Source organism: Hibiscus syriacus, unplaced genomic scaffold (assembly GCF_006381635.1).
Source record: "Hibiscus syriacus cultivar Baekdansim isolate YM2019G1 unplaced genomic scaffold, ASM638163v2 tig00112249_pilon, whole genome shotgun sequence".
NCBI lineage: Eukaryota > Viridiplantae > Streptophyta > Magnoliopsida > Malvales > Malvaceae > Hibiscus > Hibiscus syriacus.
Window position 1 is genome coordinate 811800 of NW_024063281.1, and position 25602 is coordinate 837401.

General features: G+C 37.0%; 1 protein-coding gene across 1 annotated transcript; it reads right to left on the minus strand.

Annotated features, from left to right (window-relative positions):
- Window positions 1-5984: 5984 nt before the first annotated feature.
- On the minus strand, window positions 5985-9087 carry LOC120176578. The gene is made up of 3 exons (XM_039182988.1): window positions 8911-9087; window positions 8107-8232; window positions 5985-6317 (listed from the first exon to the last, which is right to left on the minus strand). The coding sequence occupies exons 1-3, from the start codon at window positions 9085-9087 to the stop codon at window positions 5985-5987; spliced, it is 636 nt and encodes a 211-aa protein (XP_039038919.1).
- Between the last annotated feature and the right edge of the window lie 16515 nt (window positions 9088-25602).

Genomic DNA, 25602 nt, shown 5'->3' on the forward strand with positions numbered 1-25602 from the left:
AATCGAATTACATCAGAAACGGAGCTTAATTGTGAAAACGGATCGAATCGGGTGATTAATCAGTTGAAAAATAGCTTACCATGTTCGAATTTGGTGAAACAGACTTCAGAATCAGACTCAGGACGTGACTTTTCAAAAATTTTGACTTTTCGATCAAAGTTAAAGGTCAACAGTCAACAGCTCGGTCCAGGCGACTTGGCTCGGCTCGGGTTCGCTGGATGACAGACGACGCCCACTCTCAGGGGACGGCACGTGCAGTGGCTCTAGTAATCGGTTCGGAGTAAAATTTTCCAGATTTATAGATCGAGACCTCGGGGGTCTCGTGCAAGTGTAATTTTTCACTAAAACATAATGGATTATAGAATTTTAAAACTTACCAACTTATCCGACGGTAGCTAACGAGTGACGACAATGGAGCAACAACGGCGAGATAATTTTGGTCGGGTTTTGAGCGTACGGTGACGGTGAGTTTGATAGTATAGGAGGTGTGATGAACGGGTGGCAGGATAGGCCGAAATCGACGAAAAACCAACGGCGATTGAGTTAAAACCGACGGAGCTTTCGGTGAGATTTACGGCGAACGATCGATTCACGACGAGATAGAGGTCTAGTTTTGTTCTTCGTTCAATGGTGAATCTATTGGTGGTTTTGGATCGACGACTGTGGCCGGACGGTGGAGAAATCGGAGTTACAAAAGGGGTTGAAGGGGGAGAGGAAATTGGGGGAAAATATGGAAAATGAGCACGGGGAGAAATTTATTTTTCAAACATAAGAAAAATGGTAAATTTAGGACTATGTCTCTGAATTTCATGCACTTCATAAAATGGCTTGCTAACTTTGCGATTTTACCCTTTAATCTCATTTTTCCAAAATACCACTTAAATTCAATACTTTATAATTTCTAAAATTTAGCCCCTAATTGGGGTATGACACATGATATGATACTAATAACATAATCATTACAAATCGAATTGGTTGTCAATAATAACAATTACTTACACACATATCACAGTCAGCATGTTAGCATCCAACTTAGTCTGTCGTCAATTATTTAACAGAACAAGGTGAGTTTGGAACACATAAATAGTCTGATAAACATTTGTAACTTTAATAGTCGATAGATAACAAAGTAATACTCTATAGTTAATAGACCATTTCGTAACATTTAATAGTTGGGGGACTAAATAGTAGCATCCTATAGTCGATGTGTCATTAGCATGCTTTGCCCTTTGAATTAACTCATACAAGACGTTAATATTTCATGCTTGTGCAGCCAGGAACGAACAAAAAAATTCATGTCAGGGGGTGAGAACTTAATGAGTCATATCCTTGAGTGTTTCACGAGCTTAAATTAGACGTTTATGGTTTTAAGTATCGTTATTGGATAAAAAATATCAATACTGGATGAGCTTGGATGATTTTTAGACATTTTATAATGGTAGTATCGATACAACTCCTTTGGTCGATATTGAGGGTGTCAGTATCGGTAATGGGGATTTTTGACAATTTCGAAGCTATTTTTGGTACTGATACTCAGGGAGTATCATACTATATGTAGGTATCAATACTACCTATTTTGGATGGTTAAATTTGACTTTGTTAGGCTTGTAAGAGCGATGTATAAGCTGAAATGGTTTGTTTTAGCCTGCAAGAGGCTTAAATGGTTAAGTAACTAGAACACTTTTAAGAGTGAGTTATGATCAAAAATAACCTCAATGGGTAGGATACTTCTAAACCTCCAATCAATCGTGTCGTGAAATCACGAACGAAGAATCGTTGAGAAGAATATGCTTGCAAGAGATGATAACCCATGCAAATAGTGTGATAGAGGATATGTACCACATGAATATCCATAAACTAAGGATAAGCAAGTTTCCCTCCAATTTAAGGATGACTTAAAGGAGAGTGTGATGAGGTGTGACTATAGAGTCGTTATTGATTAACCAACTAGAGTCAAATACCAGACTAGTAATAATATACCAATGGGTAGTGGTGAGTATTAATTGTGCTAAGGGTATAAAACACTAAAGATTGTAATAAGCTCTCCATAACATTTTAGGTGAGAGAACGAGGGAGAAAGTGATGAGTGAGGGGGGGAGCTAACCTATTTTGTGTGGAACTATGATATTGCATAGAAGCTTATGAGGTAAGATTCCATAAGACTTATGCCCTTATTTGATGCTAAGGAAATGATAAGAACACTTGAGTATTTGTGTGTGTGTAACGATCATCCAATTGTTTGGGAAATTGGATATATCCAAATCAGTGCGAGAGTACTTTAAATGCTAGCTGGATGTCGCTTGATGCTTCGTGACCAAGACACGTCCCCATTACTCTAGATGAGTAGACAAGTCGGGTATAAGATGATGATGCTTTGCAACCTAGATCTCATTATTAGCACTCGTAGTGTGTGTTATTTGGGGGCATGAAGTTTTAATGCTATGACCTATACCTCATCCTAGGTACTTGGCAAGTGTGCTATTGAATGTAGGATATTGATGTTATATGACCTAGATCTTACCTAAAGTGCATTTCATAAGCTAGAGGGTGTGAGTTTTGTGATGTTGAGGTGAACCTGAATACATCATGATGATACTTATTGTTGTATGATTAGTACCTAATGGTTATGAGTATCTAGTACTATCATTGTCTTGTGTGATGTTGAGTATTATATACGATGATATATGTGATAAGTGATTTTTTTTATTATTTTGTCGTTAATTACTCCTTGTTGTTTCATTGATATTGTCAATTTGGGTTGTTTTTGTTCGTTTTATTAGGACTTAATTTCCAGGAACCAACATTAAAAGAGCAAGTTCCACAATTTTTCAGCTCAGTGCTACACCAACAACAAAACCATACTAAAAGTGTATCACTGAAAGGCTCATGCTATATGGTCTACTTCCCTCTAGTCTACTGCTCTGTTATGTTATGTTTTGCTTTAGTGAGTATACTTGTATACTCATTCTCTACTCTATAGTAGACACTATGGTGCGACTAAGGGGTTGCATCGGAGCTCACACACTCTTCTGGTCTACCGAGGATATGACCTCTGAAATCTCTGCATTGGACATCATACCAGACTAACCCACCCGTCGTGAGTGTCAGGCCTTGGTCTTAGTTAGTCAGCTTAAAGTGCCTCGCGTACTCCCTAAGGATATATCCGGACTGCAACTATGCTTTCGACACTATTAACTTTTCTAAAGGAACTCGGGTGTCCTATTCATTTCCCGAGCATTCAAACAAGACTAGTCTTATTTGATCCTACTTAATCTCGTTTCTATGTTTGATTAAGAAATCTTATCGTTCTCACTTGTAGTCTTATTTGAGAGTATTATAGTTTTGGGAAAACCTCACCTATCTCAAAACATCTCTTCCTTACTACTTAACACAAAACCTTGGTATGGATACTGACCTTACAGTATCGATATTGTCTCTATAATTTCTCTTGAATTTAAGCCTACCTCTTAACCCTAGTATCGATACTGGCCTTACAGTATCGATACCCTCACTTGTCTCTAAAGCTCTTCTTTCTTTAAAGCTTAAATTATACCATTGGTATCGATACTAACCTTACAGTGTCGATTTCCTTTCTTCGGTATCGATTCCCAACCCAAGGTATTGATACTGTACTGCTAAAATGCCTTGCTAGAAAGAGTGTATCGATACTCATATGGGAGTATCGATACTTGGACCTTGGGTATCGATACTCCCTAGAGTACCGATACCAAAATTGCATTATGGATTCCTGGTCTCCATACCAAGCCCCTCGGTCATGATACCAGACCCTTAGTATCGATACTCCTTGAAGGGGTATTGATATTGCTCCTCAAAACTCTTGTTTTTTACTGAGACATGAACAATATCGATACTGCAAGAATCAATCAATACCACTCTTAAACATACTTAATTTAGGCAGGAAAACACCATCCAATCTTCATAATTTTCCTACCTTAAGGTTTCCCAATGTTATTAAGTCTTATTTGATCTTAGTGGTCATAAATAAGTCTCTTGGCATACTTAAAACATCAAATAATAATCTACCATGAAATCTACTCAACATGCTTAAACTCAACTTTCTAACTATCTTGTAATTTAGGCAGGAAAACACCATCCAATCTTCATAATTTTCCTACCTTAAGGTTTCCCAATGTTTTATTAAGTCTTATTTGATCTTAGTGGTCATAAATAAGTCTCTTGAGCATACTTAAAACATCAAATAATAATCTACCATGAAAATCTACTCAACATGCTTAAACTCAACTTTCTAACTATCTTGCATTTCTAATGTCCCACTAAGGATATGAAAGAGTTATGAGTGTGTTACCTGTCCTCCATGGCTGCTAAAACACTTCCTGAATCAATTAGGATCCACTTTCCTTTTATTTGTAGCTTTAGAACTCTCCTCCACCTCTTTAGCTAATCAAAGGTAAAACTAGAATGAACAACTTGTCTAAAACTTGAAACTAAGCTTAAAATACTTTATACTACTTAATATAACTCAAAACAAGCCTAAATCTCTTGGTTCATTTCAACTCCCAAAAACCCATTTTTTGAAAACTTAACCAAAACTTGAGATTAAGGGCTCTAATTGAAGCTTAAGGGAAGGAGATTAAGGTTCTTACCTTGGTTTCTTCAATTTTGGCTTGGAATCTCAAAAACTCTCTTCTTTTTTCTTACTCTTGGGGAGGAAGAATAAGAGAGAAATGAAGAGGAAAGGTCTGGAAGGTTCACGTGAAAAACACTTGGTTAAGGAGGTTTTTATCTATTAAAGCAAGCTATGGGTAAACTATACTTTTGGTCCCTCAGTTTTACCCACTTTTGGTCCCTCATCTTTTTACCCCAACTTAAAACCACCATTTTTCCTATACTCTTGGGCCTTACTTAAGCCCAACACTCTCAAAATTGGTCCAAACTATCTTAGGATGTCTAATTGGCTTGACTTAAAGGTCTCAGGTTGACTCAAACTACTGACCCATGATTCGGGGTATTACATCCATTGATCAAATGACTACTTTTAAAACATCAATGGAAAAGAGAAACTTTCTCAAACATCATTAGTAATTTTATAGTTTACCCTAAAATAAATATATATATTTTTTAATATTCTTAGGGTGCTTATAAAGTCTTTTTTAGTCATTGATAATGCACACACCCATAGGCTCAATTGCTTGAACTCATGACGTTTAAGAAACATCACACTCCCCTTAACTAATAAAATCACTTAATGAGTTCTTAAAATAATAAGTAATAGAAAATTACATTTCAAAATAAATATAAGATATCTATAGCCTTGGGCTTTGTTTAGCCTCAATTTCGATCGATTATCAAAATAAAATTTTCCCTTCGTGATGTATGCCGATTAAAGTCAACGAGACCTAACCCCTACATCTAACTCTTCTCTTCGGTTACGAAGAGACTTAAAGAAATGCTATATTGATGTACTATAAATAAATATAAAATGAACCACATGAGTACTCAAACTCTCAGTTTAACCATCAAATTGTTACATCATTTAATGCACCGCTTCATACAGAATCGGCACCGATTAAAGGAAAAAACAGCATCCTATCAATTCAATAGGGTATCTGAAGGAACTTTAGAAAGAAAAGTATCCCGCCAAGGAAAACCAGGAGGGGGAAACAAAAATCGAGCCTACTTAATAAGCTATACCTTAAAACTGAAAAGGTTCCTTTCCAAAATTCATCATATAGGAAAAGGAATAACAACCACCCTTTAGTTAGGGCTAAACACAATTCTCCACCTGAATCGGGAACTAAAAATGAAGGGAAAATCCAACATACCACAACTGAAACACTCAGTTGTGACACCTTACGTGTGATACACATGAACACCATCAAAATGAAAACGATTATAGAAAATATATTGACAATTGTATATGTCGGAGCGGTGGAGGATATAACAGCTATTGATTTATTGAAGCATATTGCAAGAAACGAAAGTAGGACTTGAAGAGCTGTTCTTTAACCTTGGGGATATGGTTCAAGCAGGCCCAGAATTAAGAAAAAGGTTACGATGAAGACAATATAGGCTGGAATATAGAAATAAAGAAAACTATATCTGTTCATCATGGATGTCCCTTGAAGCGAAGCATCTAGTTCGCCCTGATAAAGACCACCAGGCGGGCTAAAAGCGGATTGGAAGGTTGCAGTTAGAAGCAGTCCTAAGATTACCAGTAACGCATTACGGTCATCGCCTGATATATTATCCATATCGTGAAAAATAACCGATGAGGCTTTTGTATCATACTTAACAATTCGTTTGCCCCACTTGTATTTCAAGCTATTCACGTTATCCTGACATATTTAACAATACTTGACGATAATACATACATCCTCACTTTTGACATTTAGTGACACACTTAGGGTAACGATCATCGTGACATTAACTTTTATGTTACAAAATACATCTAGTGATATAAATTGAAGTTTTAATGACAATAACCTAGATGCCACTAATAAAAAAAATTTGTTGTAGTGCTGATACGATCCAAACTAGCTCCAACTTTTTCCAAGACTTTAACACACCATGGATGTTATTCAAAGCTGATTCTAAGGGAGTTCTTTCTTACCTTATCTTATATATATCGTTTATACATTATATTCTATCATAATCATGCATTCACATGTTAGTGTAATTATCATATCATTCATACCATCCTATGTTTAGTTCACCATATTTTCATATCATTCAAATCTATGATTACATATCATTTCTTGGGATATTATTATTACATGTTTCCATTTATCATTTATTACGAATACCATGTTATATGATATTCATGCATATAACATATCCACATGTTTATATTAATTGTTACACAATGATACTTCAAGCATGTTATTGTTTAATATTAGTTTGCATTCATCTAAGTATGTTTCAATACATTCATGACATGGCAGCATACTTATCATTCATTTGATTAATTCATATGCATTCATCTTAGCTTTTAGGCCTTATACATTAGTTCACATATATTATATGATGATACATGTAGCTCATGACATTGAATCATAGCTCACATTACCATAACATGCATGGCAACAAGGTATTTAGCTCATATCAGCTCAATGCCATGGACTTACCTTGTTTCCTTGCACATATATGTACATTGGAGCATGACACACGTTGGGGTAGCTTGGTGGATTATTTGGACATCATATGCAGTTCATAAACAGCTCACAAAGTACATGGCAACTCGTGGAACACCAAGAAGATGCACATGACCAGCCTTCATCCTATGCACAAGGTTACACCACAAGACTCCCTAGAACACCCATGTGCATGCCATATGACCAGCCCCCATGTGCCTTGCATGTGGTCTCATTTAGGTGCCAAGATGGAGAGCCATCTAACAATTCAACCAAGCATCATCTCCTCTCCTTTTTGGCGCCAACTTGAAGGGATACAAGAGCTATTCGGACAAGGGTCATTACCCTTCATTTAAAACCGAACCATCATCTCTTTTTGTATTTAAATTATGACTTTATAGGGAGACACAAGGGTGGTCGAACCACCATGTATCTATTCGGCCATGCCCCTCAAAAACCTATAAATAGTCCATCATAATTCATTTGTAAGGAGAACTTTTTGATTAATTAAAGTGAGAATTTCTCTTTATTTAAGTTCTGGTGACTTTTATCGACTTATCAAGTATTTTAATACTTGTGGCGTCAACCCCTACCCCTTGATACTTGTGGTTCCTATCTCCATATAGATAATGGGTCCAAGTCCTTATACCACCCCTTAAAGAAGCAATATAAAGTCTGAGTCTTTGCTCTCTATAGCATTGGTCTTCTTTGAGTCTTCTTTAAGATACTATCCTCACAACCAGTCCATTGTTTCATCAACCAAACCCATAGCTAAATCAACATCCTTCCGCTACCATCTCTCAAATCATAAATACCTACCTATTCACCTTTACATTTACCACCCTTAACCATCTGTTTTTGAGCCGTTCACTTATGCAGGTTGTTTTGCTTCCTTCCTAGATCCACAATCAATTGAAGAGGTAGAATTATCTTACATCAAGTGCACGTGCTACATCCAATGTAATATTTAGTATTAGAGTGGGATGAATTGAACCTGAGGTTGATTCTTGGTAGCAGCTACGTGGAGTGCAGTGTTCCGTCTTCGTCCTGTCTGTTCATCACTTCCTGATAATAGTCCTTCTTTCGAAGCGATCGAAGTAGGACTTTTAGGACGTCCAGCCTGTTACTTTCAACATCGATATGCAAAGCAGTGCGATTCTGAACCGTAACATCTCCGATACATTCGGGACTAGCTTGTATAAATCTATCCAACTAGGGGTGCTTAACGAGTTGAGCAGCTCGAACTCGACTCGGTAAAAAACTCAGCTCAAACTCGACTCGATACCTTAATGAGCTAAGCCGAACAAAGTCTAACTCGACTTGATAAGTTTGTGAACAGCTCATTAATTTTTTAAAATATATTTTTAGTAATTACTTCAAAATATTTCAGTCAAAAAATAAATCTAAATAATAATTATTAATTTATTAATAAAAAATAAAAATAAAATAATAAGTTAACTAATATATTATTTTAATAAATAACAAAATATTATTAATTAATAATATTATTTAATACAAAAAAACCCAACCCTAATATCCTCATATAGTACTAGTAATTTTATTTTAGTTGAAAATAAGATAATTTTTTAGTAAGCTTAACGAGCAACGAGTCGAGTTGATCAGTAAATTTTTTTAATGAACATGTGTCGAGCACAATTTTAACGAGCTTAACGAGCAACGAGTTGAATCGAGCAGCAAATTTTTTTAACGAGTACGAGTTGAACACTGCCCAACTCACAATCGACTCGCTCGATAAGCACCCCTATACCCAACAGACTGTTTCTATTTTTAAGTTTACAAAGGTAGTGAAAACGGTCTCGCCATTCTTTCCTCTGACACGAACAACATCTTTCTCAACTTCCAGGAGACGCAGTGCCATCTCTTGTTGCCCCTTTTCGACCGCAATGTGCATGGGGCTCAAGCCTCGGTGGTTTAGCTTCCTAGCGAAGGATGGCTTCAAGCTCATGATCTCCATTGCAAATCCAATGCACCCTTTTTCTGCAGCAATGTGTAACGGAGTCTCGATGAACTCGACCTTATCGAACCGCCTCAAAAGTTTCCATCTCTCTCGATTAATTCATACAATTGCTAACGTGCTCGACTCAGCAGCCGTTATCAAATTTTCAGCCATGTGAGGAGGTAAGGAGAAAATTATAAGTGTAGACACTCATTTTCGCCTGAAGTTATTTTGTTTATATATATATATATATCATCGCCTGAAGTTATTTTGTTTATATATATATATATATCATCTTATTATATATATATATATATATATATATATATAGTAATATAGTTTGTGAAAATGTTTTTGACAAAATAATATATAATTTTCAGAAAATGATTTTGAAAATTTATATATATAGTTTTTTTGAAAATATTTTTAAAATATATATGTAGTTTTGAAAACATTTATATACTATATAGTTTTAAACACTTTGAAAACTTATATAGTATATAGTTTTTAAAACGTTTTAATATAATATAGTTTTAAAAACTATTTTTGAAAAATTATATATATATAGTTTAAAAAAATAGTTTTTGAAAAAATATATAGTATATAGTTTTAAAAACATTTTTGAAAAGTTATATAATATATAGTTTTAAAAATAGTTTGTGAAAACTTATATAATATTTTTTAAAACATTTGAAAACTATATAGCATATAGTTTTGAATTTTTTTAAAATATAATATAGTTTAAAAAAATATTTTGAAATATATATATAAATATATTTAGTATATTATTATTATTATTATATTTTTATTTTATTCATTTTATTTATTTTAATTCATTTCATTTTCTTTTCCAGGTCTAATGTTTTGGACCGGTTCAAAGTGGTCCAACAACAGTCCAAGTCCAACCAGAACGGGCCTGAACCAGCCCACACAGTTAGGGTTTTCACGTTTGGAACCGGCTCCGCATAGGAGAAACAGAGGGTTCCAGAAGTCTAAAGCCACAAACGGCAGTCAAGGGACCACGCACAACGGAGCGAGATTCCGACGGGGAAATCGGATACCAAAGAACCACGGTTATAAGGGTAGAACGACCAACAACACAAAAAAAATCAAAAACATTCAAAGCCAACCAACAGCAAGGCGAGACAACCAGAAACCATCATCGAGAGAGAACATTTCAATACCAAAACACGCAAAGCCGAAACAACAAATAACAGAACATCACGTCACTACCCATACAGACGAAACCGAGAACAAACGAAACCATACACACAAAATATAAAACCAAAGGCCGAAGCCCACAACAGAAAAATCCGAGCAAATATATACAGCAAGCAAGACAAAAGGAAAAAACCAGCAGTCACCGTGAAACGGTGAAATAACGACGAAAAGGTAAAGCCTTTCGGCTTAGATTTACTCCAATCTAGTGGCTCTTTGGTGGTTTTGAGAACAGATTCGGCTTCGACGTGATAGGAAGCTTCTACGTGAGTGGGGCTCGGAGCGACGGCGTGCGGTTGAGTGGGCCACCAGACGGTGGTCGGATATCGCCCAGGGAAGGGCTGTTTGAGAGCATCTCTCGGCTGAGAAGAGAGAGTTTCTGGGAAATGTTGGAAATGAAGTGAAATTAGGCTTATTAGGGTATATATACCAGGGACCCGTTTGCAATTAATGAATTCTTAAATTCTCTCCGCAGTCCCTGATGGTTTGAAGCGCTTTCAATCTAGTCACCAGTGTAATGTGGCCTCTGAATTTCCAATTTAATCAATTCGATCCCTGCTTATATTTTTATATTTTGTGAATTAACCCCCTAACTTGTTTTTTTCTTTTACAGCCCATTTTTCCCCATTCGTTTTAGTTTAATCCTCTATTTTATTTTATCATCATTTTTCTCCATATTGTTTTATTGCTTTTAAAATTTAATCCTTTCTTCATTTTTCCTTTGACTTCTTATTTATTACTTCTTTAAATTATTATTATTCATCTTATCATTTTCTTTAATTTTATTATTATACTAACATTCTCTTTCCTTTCTATATTCATTTTTTTCTAACATTTTTCTTCTTCATTTTCATTAGTCATTCAATCAATCGAAGGTAAGCAATCCGAATCGGGTAATCTAAAATTTAATTTAAAATTTGATTTCGCAACTAAAGGCAACTGACAAATTAATTGGTTTTCATTAGTCATTTCAATCAATCGAAGGTAAGCAATCCGAATCGGGTAATCTAAAATTTAATTTAAAATTTTGATTTTCGCAACTAAAGGCAACTGACAAATTAATTGGTACCGAAAGGGCGGTTCAAGGGTGCTAATCCTTCCTTGACCGTAACCGACTCCCGAATCTGACACGTTTCTGGTAAAAAACAGATCAGGTAAGATGGTGTCCGATCAGCCTAAATATTTTTTAAAATGATCGGTGGCGACTCCCAATCCAATAATCCAAGTCGAAGCCCAATTCGAGGCCCTACCGAAATACGGTTCCGACAATAATAAGGGATGAAAATTGAAAGGGTTCAAGGCAACTTGTGTGGGGAAGAAAGAGGAGAATTGTTTAGTTTATATATGAATTGGTACCGGTTTCAGTCATGTTCAAAGGGGCTTGTCTTGGTTTTGCAGCTATGCTACGCATTTTGTGTAACGCGTTGGAACATCTGTTGTGATAGTCTAGATGATAAAGTATCTGGTTTTATTATTGTCTCATTAATATGCTGTTTATTACATCATGCTTAAATTATTTTTTTAATATTATTAATTGTCACTTAAAGGTCATATTGAACTTTATAGCTCGTTGTGTTACTAGTTTATATTTTCAGATTATCCAGATGTAAGATCAATTTAACCACCAAAGGTATAGTCTCTACTTTATGTTGTGTGAGGTTAAATATTTATTTTGAATACCATTTAACAGTGACCGTCACAGTGATTTAAATTAAGGTTGTTGTCGCGTTTTCGGTCATATTGCATTTATCACGGTTGCTAATATAGCGGATGTTATTGTAGTCATTGTGGATATCACGATCGTGCATTTTTCTAAATGATTGGATTTAAAAAAACTGTTTTAAAAAAATAAAATAACGGAATAGCGGTCCACTATAACCGTGGTTTGCTGCTACCCGTTAAATAGCGTCCACGATTCACCACTATCGGTGTGATTCTGCTTTACACCGCTATTTTTCGCGATAGCAGTCTCGACCGCCGTTGCCACCATAATATAACGGATGCTATTTGAATCCTTGACAGTTACATCCGTTTATACTGATATTGTATTTGATAAATATTTTCAAAGACAATTTATCAACTTCCGTTGAACACTTCTATATTCATTTTAGTCATTGTGGGTATCGCGGTTGTGAATTTTTCTAAATGAGTGAATTTAAAAAAACTGATTTTTTTTATAAAAAATATAGCAGAATAGATGTTCGCTATAGCTGGGATTGGCCTCTACCCATTAAATAGTGACCATGATCCACCGCTATCGGTATGATTTCGCTTTACTCCGTTATTTTCGGCTATAGTGGTCTCAGCCACTGTCGCGACTGCAATATAACAACCGCAATTTGAACCTCTGACTGTGACGTTTATTCTGATATTGTATTTAATAAATATTTTCAAAGAAAATTTATCAACTTTTATTGATCACTTCTTTATTTATTGTGACTTCCATGATTCGGTTGTAACTTTTAGATCGAATTTAGGGAGTTACAACTCAGAAGAAAGAGGAGCATTGTTTCTTTATATTGGTTTCAGTTTTTCGAGGGTGCCTGTCTTGGTTTAGCAGTTATGCTACACTTTTTGTGTAACACATTGGAATATTAAGGCCTGGACATGTAGCATTCAATTGAATCTTTTTATGTTCTGGAGACTGAGTTTAATGAAGTGTTTGAGACTTTTGTCTCAGACTTTGTTTTGGAATGGATGTTGTACTCGCAAAGTTGAAATGCGACAAGGATAGACTCCCAAGGTATCATGTTCAAATCCGAAGTCTTTTAGTTGGGTATCTCAAGGTGTCATGTTGTTTTTGGTTGATGGTTATCGGGTTTGTAATTCTTTGAGTTTTAGCTTTTACCTAGTTGGTTATATTTTCCCCTCTATGTAGGTTTAGCAAAGTTTTTTTATAGAAGCATATAACTTAGGTTTGGGGTCTTTAATCCTTAAAAATTACACTTTTCGAGCAAAAATAATATGATTTGAATTTTAATCGATTAATAATTAATATTAATAATTAAACATAAAAAAATGATTTGATCATTATCATAAAGATTGTCTAAACGTAAAGTTCAGCATCAATACTTGTATTTTGATAAAAGTATATAGTATAATCACGCAATGGTAAATTCAAAAATATTTTTTTAAAAGAAATATATATATTCTTAAAAAAAACTCTATATTCTTAACATTTCTAATATGAAACATAAAACGTTATCAAGTTTCAACTTATACAAATCATCACTAAGGTTTCCAAAATTAATGCTATTTTTACGTAATATAATGTTGTAAATGTAGTTATGATCTTAGGTTTCGATTTTAATTATCGTGACTGAATCCATTAGTGACTTTAGTGGTTAAGAATATTGTTGTTCTCTCTAGAGGTTTTAGATAAGAGCAATTGCGTCTATAAGATGTGTGTTGTTAATAACTAAAAAATGAACATATATTATCTTATAAGCACCTCATACTATTTCAAAAAAGAAATTATTGTGACATATTATGTATTCAAAAACGATGTACGTAAAAATTGTGTCACTTGTGTGAGGAAGAAAGAGGAACTTGTCTTTTTCTTCTTTTTTTTTTTGTTGCCCTCCAGTTCCAAGGCTTCGTCTTGATTAATTTGAACTGACCCGAGTCGTACACCTGACTTTGGTTGGTGAGTCTCGCAGCGGGGATTTTCTACATACACAAGGACTCGAACATGAGATATTGCTTAAGCGATATCAAGCTGCTTACCACTTGAACCAACCCGTTAGTAAGAGGAGCTTGTCTTCGTTTTGAAGGTATGTTACACTTTTTGTGTAACACGTTGGAATAATGAGGAGTGAACCCAAAGCTTGCTGACCGTTTAAGAAGAATTTATACTCAATCTATCACCTTTCAGTTGAAACATTATTCCCTTAAGACGTAAATAAAGGGGGAAAAGAAAAAGAAATTGATCGAATTAGAACCCTTTAATGCATGTTGTTAATTTCTTCTTATGATTCGTTGTTATAGAGCTTTTTTTTTGCACAACAAAATAAGTTTAATTGAAGGAAGTTTTTTTTGAAAGGAGGTAATGTATAGCACAAAATATTCAATACATAGACAAGATCATGGACCTCATTAAAAAATCTCCCTAAACCTAGTTGGAGGAAAAAGAGTGCACCATGATCTTGTGAAATAAAGTCGAATAGCAAAGCAAAGGAACAACACACTATACAAACCAAACACGACCACAATCCAAGCCATTAAGAGTTGCACCACGATGGCCACAAGAAAAACAAATTCATGCTTCAACTTGGCAGAAGGTGACCCCAATAAAACCAACTCTGCAACTTTAAGAAGCAACAAGAGCACGTCAAACTAGAGGAACTAGGAGGCAATCCCTGCGGTTGTACCCTCATGCTCTAAAACAAAGCCAAACCAACACTTCACAAGGCACAACCAAAACTAGATCAACAGCGTCAAACCCTGGTACTTCATCAGGTCTCAACACTGCATACTACGAGTCAGAATGATTGCATTTGGCTAACTGATGAAATCAGAAACTGAAAAGCTTAAACTTGGCCATTTGTATTTACACCAAAAGCTTATCCTTGAAACAACCGCCTGAAAATTTCTGTCTTCATTACATCTATTTCAATTGAAAACATCATTCCTGCATAACCAAATCGTCCAATAAAATCCGAAAAAACCATAATCTACAATTACTTATGCTTACTAGATATGTTAGAGTCTTACAAACGTGAATTGCATGGAGAATGTTAGTGTATAGAATGGAGTTGGTTTTCAGTTGTATAGTTATGAGTTGGTTAGAGTTTTTTATGAGTTAGTTGATGTCAGTTTGTTAGAGTTCGTTAGTCAACTGTTGTTATAAATAACTAGTGTGCTATCACCCTTGAACACACGGTTTTCTCATAATAAGATGAAAAACATTATGTTATTTTCTCTCTTGCTTCTTCTATACTTAGCAGTAGGGTTTCTATCTTAACATGGTATCAGTCGCCAATTCCTGGTTCCGCTGTGGCTTCTCTTCTTGCTGAAGGTTTCTGGAGCTAAGGTGTTTGTTCTTTGGTTTCTTTGCCCTGTTGTTTTCTACTTCTTAAATTTGGTTTCCAGATTTTTTGTGTTTGGTTTTCTTGAGTTCAGATCTGTGATTCTTTATTTCTGGTGTTGATTGTCATGGTTGATCTTATGGTTGATCCAACTCGTGATGAGAATGTTTCTCAGATTAATTCTCCTGTGAGTTGCACTTTTGCTCGTATGAGCTCTATTCAACATATATCTAATCATGATACAGTTAAGCTTACTAAGAGAATGTATTTGTTGTGGAAACATCATGTGTCTTTAATCATTGATGGTTATGGCTTGATGAAATTTATTTCCGCTAACGTAGCTGTTCCAAATGAGTTTGTTACTAATGATATTGGGCAGCTCGAGGATAATCCATAGTTTTTGTTGTTTAGGCAGGAAGATAAACTACTTGCTTCCTGGTTGCTAACCACTGTAAGTATGGAGATTTTGCCTCATCTTATTGGTCTTACGTCTGCGGTTTCTATTTGGAATGATGTGACTCATTTGTTTGGTGCACGATCTAGTGCAAAACTTTCTTCACTTCGCCATACTTTGCATTCTCAAAAGAAATTTGGTTTGTTTGTTCATGAATTTTTAGTAAAGGTCAAAGATGTTTGTGATTTGTTAAATGCTGATGGCAGTGTTGTTACTGAACAAGAACATATTAGTGTTATTCTAGCTGGCTTAACTATAGAGTTTGAGTCTGTTATTGCTATAGCTTCTCAAGAGGAGTTTTCGTTGGATACTCTCACTGAAATGTTACTTGATTGTGAGGCTCGACAGATGGTGTTTTTGGGTGAAGGGATTTCGGCTAATGTGGTCCAGCTGCAGTCTACTGACGAGTTAGATGTCAAAGGCTCTTTCGATGGCCATTCTTCTCTGGTGCGTGGTTAGCAGGGAGGTGGCTATTGAGGTCAAGGTCATAGGCGGAGTTATAATTCTAACAACCCACAATGTCAGTTGTACGGTAAGTTTGGTCATGTTGTTCAGAAATATTATCATCGATTTGATCGTGATTACACGGGTGTTGCTGATTTCGGTGCTCCAGCTAGAACTTACTCGAAATGGTCGAGTGGTTCAAGGGTAGATCAATGTATGTCTTCTGCAAGGGTGTATAATCATGTTGTGAATACAGTTTCGCATCCTGGTTTTTTTCTTGCTCCTCTTTCTTATTTGTATCCAGCTAATCCGATGGTTCCTAGTGTTTCTTTCTGTTCCCCGGCAGCCCTAGGTCATTATCCGCCCTCGGGAGTTTCAGTTGGGTCTTCTAATGATGCTTCGAGTCCTTCTATGGTTGGTCATAATCCTTTTTTTGGCACCATCAACGCTTGTGGCATTTGTTTCCATGCTTCTGTCTTCTGGTGCTCAGTCTTTCTTGAAGCCTTCAAGTGATCCTGTCTGGTATCCAGACACTGGTGCTACAAATCATGTGACTAATGATCCATCTATTTTTCACTCAGGTATGGTGTATACAGGTGATAATTCTTTGCACATAAGAAATGGTGATGGTGTTAAAATTGCTCATGTAGGGCAAAGTACTTTACGTTCCAATATGAAGCCTTTACTTTTGCGTAACATGTTACATATTCCTAACATCAAGAAAAAAATTGATCTCTATTTCTCAGTTCACTCGAGATAATGATGTTTTTCTTGAGTTTCACCCGTATGAATGTGTTGTGAAAGATGCTTAGACTCATCAGGTTCTTCTTCGCGGGAGGCTCACGGATGAAGGTCTCTACCAGTTGCTTCTTTGTGCTGAGACGAGTTCGACTGCTCAATTAAACATTGTTTCTGCGACTCTAGATCTTTTAGATTTGTGGCATCGGCGTCTTGGTCATGCTTCTATTGATGTAGTGAAGTCTGTTATGAAATGTTGTAATCTCTCTTTTCATAAAACTCGATTGTCACATATGTTTGTTTCTTTTATGCAAGGGAATGCTCACAAGCTTCTTTTTTGTTCTTCTTTAACGGAATATAATGATCCTTTTCAGTTAGTTGTTTTAGATGTTTGGGGTTCTGTTCCATTTACTTCTTCAGATGGTTTTTCTTATTATGTTTCCTTTGTTGATGTCTCGAGTAGATACACCTGGGTCTACTTACTTAAACAAAAATCTGAGATGTTGTCATGTTTTTTTAATTTTTATAAATTGATAGAAGTGCAGTTTGGCTATAAAATTAAGATTCTACAAACAGATGGTGGCGGTGAATATCAGTCACTCAAGGGTTGGTTTCAAAGAAATGGTGTGGAGCATTGTATTTCTTGTCCGGGCACCTCCGAGAAGAATCATCGAGTTGAGCGCAAACACAGACATATCGTTCAAATGGGGTTAGCCATGCTAGCTCAGGCGTCGTTAGCTCTGAAGTTTTGGAGTTATGCTTTTGTGTCAGCTGTTTATCTTATCAATAGGTTGCCCACGCAGGTTTTGAATGGCAAATCTCATTTGAATTATTGTATCACAGGATTCGTGACTATTCTCTCTTGCGTGTTTTTGGTTGTGCCTATTTTCCATGCCTGAGATTTTCTAATCATCACAAACTAGAGTTTAGATCGAGACAATGTATTTTTCTGGGGTATAGTCCTTCTCATAAGGGTTATCAGTGTTTAGATGATTATGGCAAGGTGATCATCTCTCAACATGTGGTTTTTGACTAACAAGTTTTTCCCTTTTAAGTTTGTAAAATGACTAGTGTTGACCTTTTTCATACGAAGGTGACTGAAGGGCTACTTCTTGTTTTTACTCCATTGGTGTCTGGGCCGAGTGTTGTTTATGAGGACACCACTTCACATCCTGTTGCATCTCCAGTAGCTGATGGTTTTAGTGGTTCAACTCACGGTGAACAATTTTCTGGGTTAAGAATTTTAGGTGACGGGTGTTCAAATTTTCCGTTGCCCATAGCTACTGATTCTATTGTTACACCTATGCGTCATGCATCACTTGTTGTTATTCTTTCTGTTGCAGAGACGTTTTCCGGCTCTAGGGATACTGACCAGGTACAGTCTCCTAATCTTGTAGCAGGTTCCTTGGTTGATACTGTGCCATCTATTTGTGGTAATGTACATGTTGATCGATCCACTGCTAATGGACTACTATTGGTCAAAACATTCATCCCATGGTTACACGGGGTAAAAATGGGATACGAAAACTGAGGGTGTTTCATGTTTCGTTTGATGATAAAGAGTCTACAACTATTAAGGAGGTTCTTCTTCACCCTCACTAGAAGGCCGCAGCACATGCAGAGTTTGATGCCTTGGTTCGCAATGAAACATGGACGTTGGTTCCTCTCCTTGAGGATAGGCAAGCCGTGAGTTGCAAATGCATTTTTAAAATCAAACGGAATGCATATGGTTCCATTGCTCATTACAAGGCTCGTCTCGTGGCTAAGGGATTCCTTTAGTAGGTTGGGGTTGATTTTCGTGAGGTGTTTAGCCCCTTGGTGAAGTTGGTCACTGTTCGAATTATAATTTCGCTTGTGATAGCGAAATGTTGGTCTCTCAGGAAGGTGGATATTAATAATGCCTTCTTAAACTGACATTTATCTGAGGAAGTTTATATGCTTCAGCCTCTGGGATATGAACAAGACGATGGTAACTTGGTGTGCAAATTGAATAAAGCGATTTATGGTCTGAAGCAAGCACCCCGCGCATGGTTTGAGAGTCTCAAGGGGTATTTGATTTTTGTGGGGTTTGTTTTGTCTCGTTCGGATGCCTCTCTTTTTGTTCACAAAACCTATACTAGTATGGTTTATCTCTCGGTTTATGTGGATGATATCATTCTCACATGGAGTTGTTCTAATGAAGTTCAAGATGTTATAAATAAGCTCCATGCATAGTTTGCTTTAAAGGATCTAGGCCTTCTTCGTTTTTTCTTGGGCATTGAAGTCTGCTATGACTCTAGTGGTTTGGTGTTGAGTCAACAAAAATACATTCTTGATCTTTTACAAAAGAATGGTTTTGCAGCAACTAAGGATCTCCCTACTCCCATGATAACACACTGTAAGCTTTCTATTACTAGTGGATCGTCCATTGATGAGGTGGATCAATATAGGAGTATTGTTGGTGCTCTCCAATATGTGGTTATTACTCGGTCGGATATTGCCAATGTGGTTAATCACGTCTGTCAATTTATGCAAGCTCATAGGGATATGCATTTTCTGGCGGTTAAGCGGATTTTGAGGTATTTACAGGGCACCTCAGATTACAATTTGTGGTTCTCGCCTTCTTCTCGTCTATCCTTGGTTGGCCTTGCTGATGCGAATTGGGGTGTTGATGTTGATGACAGACGATCCACTTCGGGGTATTGTATTTATTTTGGTGGAAATCTTGTTTCTTGGAGTTCCCGTAAACAGTAGGTGGTTGCTCGTTCTACTACTGAAGCAGAATACGAAGTGTTGCTTTGGCTGCTTCAGAGGTCATATGGATTGCGTCTTACTCAAAGAGTTACATTTTTATTTTCATGGAAAACCTACTTTATGGTGTGACAATACTAGTAGTGTTGATATGTGCTCCAATACAGTTCTTCATTCAAAATTCAAGCATCTTGAATTGGATTTTTTTTGTTCGTGAAATGGTTGTGGCTAGCCTGTTGCATGTTCATGAGGTTCCAGCGTACAAGCAAGTTGTTGATGTTCATACTAAGCCCTTGTCTTCTTCGATGTTTCTTCGTCATCGGTATAAATTATTAGTATCTCGTATTCATGAGGCAGGGTCAGCCTTGTTGACTATTTACTCACAGAAAGATACACCTGAAGAACGACGTGAGGATGATGAAGCTGAAGACGTGAATTGCATGGGGAATGTTAGTGTCTTACAAACGTGAATTGCATTGAGAATGTTAGTGTGTAAAATGGAGTTGGTTTTCAGTTGTATAGTTATGAGTTGGTTAGAGTTTGTTATGATTTAGTTGATTTCTGTTTGTTAGAGTTTGTTAGTCAACTGTTGTTATAGATAGCTAGTGTGCCCACACCCTTGAACACAAAGTTTTCTCATAATAAGATGAAAAGCATTCTGTTATTTTCTATCTTGCTTATTATATACTTAGTAGTAGGGTTTCTATCTTAACAATATATAGGTTGATCGATCCAAGATAAAATGAACGCTTTAATAGTGTTTGGACACACAAAGTTTAAATTCCACAATGAGAACCATCTAGCCCAAATCCTCCATACAAACTTGCAGTGACAAAACAAATGAAGAACTGACTCATCATCCTCTTGACAGAAGACACAAATACAAGAGTCAAGGCTCGTGACTCCCCTCTTCACTAACTCCACCAATGTTGGGATCCTATGCAGCATAGTCCTCCAAACAAAAGCCTGAACTTTTTCAGGCGCTAAGTTTGACCAAACAAAGTCCCCATACTTTATCTTTAACAGCCCCCTTTCTCACTATAGTCTCACAGTAGTTACTATTCGAGTATGTACCAACGAGATCGCAACTCGATTTCAATCTATCAAGCTCCCCATGGCCAAGCACCACCATACTAATAGTTCGCATAAAATCATTCTAAACACTTAGCTCCCACTGAAAAAGCATCCTTCTAATTCCAATGTTCCATACCTACTCACCGTTAACTAAATGGCCAAAGTCTGAGACTTTGCCTGAATTTCTTATGGCGACCCCAAAAATTATCGAAAAGGAAATTTTTAGTGACCTGACTTCCGTCCAATGGTCATTCCAGAAGTCAATATTTCTACCATCGCCCACGCACAGACTCACGTTTTTTGTATAAGGTTCATCTTCATTAACCAATGGACTCGTTATATTCTTTCATAGCCTTGATGAGTTTCTTGGTTGAGAATGATGAGGAATCAATAAATCAGTGCCCATCCCATATTTTACTTCTACGACTTTCCTCCACAGAGAGTGAGGCTCGCAACTGAAGTGCCAGAGCCATTTATTTAAAAGTGATCGATTACGGTCATGGAGCTCGAGCCCTCCATGAGCATTTGGTCTACATACATTGGTCCAGTTTACCCAATGAATTGTCCTTCCAGTCTTTGCGACCCACATGAAGTTAGCAATAATTTTGTTGAGGGTAGAGGCTATGGAAGCAAGCATTTGGAAAAGCGAGAGGAAATACACTGGAAAATTAACGAGAACTGATCTAACCAAAGTCAATATACCACCAAACGAAAGCAACTTACCCTTCCACCCAACCAATATTTCCTTAGTCTTCTCAACAATGGGTTTCCATAAGGCAACTGATTCCCTAGCATAACCGAGCGACAGACCTAGATAAGATGTAAGAAAGTTTCCAGAGTCACAATTGATATTGTGCGCCCTATATTGAACATAATTACCAGGCAAATTGACACCAAATAAAGTCAATTTTGTCACATTTAAGCTAAGGCTAGAAGTAATTTCAAAAAATTTTAAAGCCCTCTTTGCGTTCCTAATCGACTCTACATTATCCTCTAGAAACAATAATAGGTCATCTGCAAATTGGATATGAGATAAGTACATTACACTAGTACCCACCAGGACTCCACCAAACAATCCTTTCTCAACTGCTTTGGCTAACAAACCACTCAATGCCTCACCAACCAAATTGAACAGAAGTGGAGATAGAGGTCATCCTTGGTGGAGTCATTTCTTAATTTTAAATTTATTCGTAGGGGAACCGTTAACTAACAAGGATATTGAGGCTGTCGAGACACACCAATTCATCCAACATCACCATTTTTTACCAAATATCATCTTTCTCAACATCATATCAAGGAATTTCTAATGAACTGAATCGAACGCTTTTCTGAAATCAACTTTGAAAACTAATGCTTTTTTTCTTCTTTTCAGATCATCAATCACTTCATTAGGAATAAGTGAGCAGTCTGAAATATGTTTGCCTTGAATGAACGCTAATTGTGTCTCTCTAACCACTTCGTTAGCATAACCCGTTAGCCTCTTGGCCAAGACTCTAGGAATGATTTTATAGAGACTCCTAACTAGAGTTATAAGTCTGAAGTCGTCAATACATTCGAGGGAGGTCTTCTTCGGAATGAACGTTATGAATGAGTGGTTGATGGATTTGTCGGGATACTTCCCTAACTGGAACTCTTTGAAGAGCTCCAAGATTTCACCTTTTAGAACTCCCCAAAACTTATTATAAAAGTCCATATTAAAGCCATCAGGGTCGGGAGCCCGAGACCCATCAGCTGAGAAAATAGAATCCCTCACATCTTCCTCCGAGAAAGGGGATTCGATCAAACTGGTCGTATTAGGTGACAATTTCTTTAAACGAATGTCAAAGGTTTTAACTGGGATGGTTGTCACCTCAATATAAGATTTCTTGAATTGATCTTCAAACACTTTAGAGATATTCCCCGAGTCCTCTATCAACTCATTGCCCAGCCTAATGCACGAGATAAAATTAGCTCTACCTCTTATAGCTGCCGATAAGTGGAAGAATATGTTGTTTTTATCACTTTTCTTGAACCATTTTAGTCGAGACTTCTGCAGTCATTCTTTTTCTTCTCGACGGAGTCTCGCCCACAATTTTCCCCAGAGAGATGAGATTTTGACACGAATCTCTTAATAAAACCCTCTATTCAACATCGCCTCTTCAAGTTCTTCTATTCTATTTTCTAACTTCTGGATCGATTCAACATCATTCTCTCTGGCCGTCGTAACCCATGATTTCATTTCCCCTTTAACCTCTTTCAATAAGACATTCAAACATTTATTTTGGCAACTCCTACTAATATTCTTGACCATCTCAGCATAATCTTTATCGTCATCCCAATGTGTAAACCATTTAAATGGTATGGGAGCCCTACTGACAGTTTTAACACTAATCAATACAGGGTTATGATCAGAGACACTTTTGGGATCAAGGTCTGAGCCAAGATTGGAAAGGCAGATAACACCTCCGTAGATAAAAAACCATTCAAGTCTGCTTGCTGACAAAGAAGTCCCTTATCTAACCCAAGTATATGGACCCCTCGATAGTGGCAAGTAGATTAAGCTTCTTGAATGGATGAACTCTCTGAATGATATCATCGCACTTACATCATGAGTATCTCCCAACCTTTCACCCTCCGATGTAACAGCATTAAAGTCACCTCCAATGATGACTGGAATTCCCACATTTCCCACTAAATCATTCAGATTGATGAATAACTCCTTCATTTCTCTTTGGTCATTGGGGCAGTATACATTAAGAAATCTCACCTGTAAATTAGTCTGAGTAATCCTGCCAACTAAAACCACCACTCTATTTTGATCCCTCTTACTTTCTGCTTGAAAAAGACTCGTATCCCATAGCGAAATCAACCCACCTGAAGTCTCATTAGATAACACAATTTCCATCTTGAAAACAGTTCCCTTTCAGCCTAATTAAAACCCCATGATTCACTGTTGATAGTTTGGATCCCTGCAAAAATGATATCTTTGCTTTTCTTGTATGAAGGACCCTGCTTACTACTAGAACCTTCTCCGGCTTACCCAACCCTTACACATTTCAAGAAATAAGAGACAAATTCATGATAATTTAAAATAACACACACATAGATGAGATTAAAAGAAGCATCTGAGCACTTATAGCCCAACAGCTACTTTCATCTCCTCGGGCCATTCCCTAACCACATAATATGGTGCATTAAATTTGACACCAAGACATTTCCCTACCTCCACTGTTACGGTCGTCTCCATTGTTGGGTCAATAGATGGCTCACTCAACGGGTTAGAGGGAGTAATATATAAGGGTAGATTAAATGGACCACTGTCATTGGAACAGTCACCGCTATCTTTCTCCCTTTATTTTGGTGGTCGTACTCTTCCTTTTATTCTTGGTTACCTTCTTGCTTTCTTTAATGATCAGAGTATTAGACTTAAAGCAAAGACCAGGATGCTCACCTAACAGGATCAGGTGATTTGCCATATTTTCCCCCACTTCAACCAAATCAGAGCTCTATGCTTCAGTAATTGGGACTTCTAATAATCTCGAACTATTTGAAATGGATGGAAGAAAACATACCTCCAAAGCACCACTCACGACCTGACTTGTATGCTCACGCAACCCAGATCCTGAGTTTATTGGGACATCATGTAGCTCAGTACTACTGAATAGGGAGTTTAATCTTGGTACGTCATTAGCTTGATTCTCGGTCCCCTTCCAACAATTGAGTTCGGTCTCTTGTGGAAGAGGCATGGTATTTAGCTCATCCTCATCCATGTACAATTCATTCACTACATTATCAAGATCTGCCATGAAGTCATCATTATCAGATTGAAGATTATCTGAAGTAGCAGCTTCCACACCCATCTCTTCTTAAATAGGAATTGGCCATCCCAAAAGATTCGATCCCCATCATACTCCTCCACCTTAAGCTTTATATTAGCCACTCTCCCGTCAATGATGACAATGATTCTATCAGGAAAACATGTTACCTTTTGGACTGAAATAAACACCCTGGCCAAGTTGAAATGATCACGCCTTAGAGTTTCCTCCTCAACCTTCAAATGTGTTCCCCATCTGCTTCCAAGTTCCATGAAGAACTTTTCATTCCAAACTTCAAGAGGCACATCTTCCATGGAGACCCATATATTAACCTTTCTTTTTCCTTCATGCCCAATAAGCATTTCCAGGTCATCTAACCATATGTGAATGAGCTAGCGCTCATCTCTTTTCTACCAACATTTTTGGAGCTCCTCATCACTAGGGAACTGGAGCACCACCAGTAACCCGTGCCAAGGACTGATTTTGACATTGACTCCCTCACTTCTAAATACATTTTCTAATAGAACTTTATTATACATACCTTTGATGCATCCCACCAGGAACCTTTGTCTTCAATCCGTATATGATTTTGGAATACATATGGGCCTTAACCTACAATCACCAGGGGTATCATCGCATTGTAGATGGTTATCGACAATCATCACCAGTACCTCTGATTTGTTCACATCTTGTTTCCTCAATCCTCGGTCAATGGGAAGCTCTGGATTCCCTGATTCAGTCCACCCCACCAGAGCATCCCTGAAGGATATCGAACCCTTCAGATTCAATATTTTGAGACCAGATCTCACATCTTCGATACTTTCGGGTTGTCCTCTTGATTTTTCCATGGCCAGGGAAACTTTAATGTTGAGACCGTCAATTAATTTTCCGGACCCTTTCTCTACTGCAACTAATGTTTTATCTCGTTTCTTTAATCTCAGGAATGTGAAAGTACTCTTTTTGAGCCATCGTTTCCTATTATTGTACGCGATGAAGACATCCAAAACAGACCCATGCGCTTGAAAAATTCCCCCAGGGCTCTCTGATGCAATCT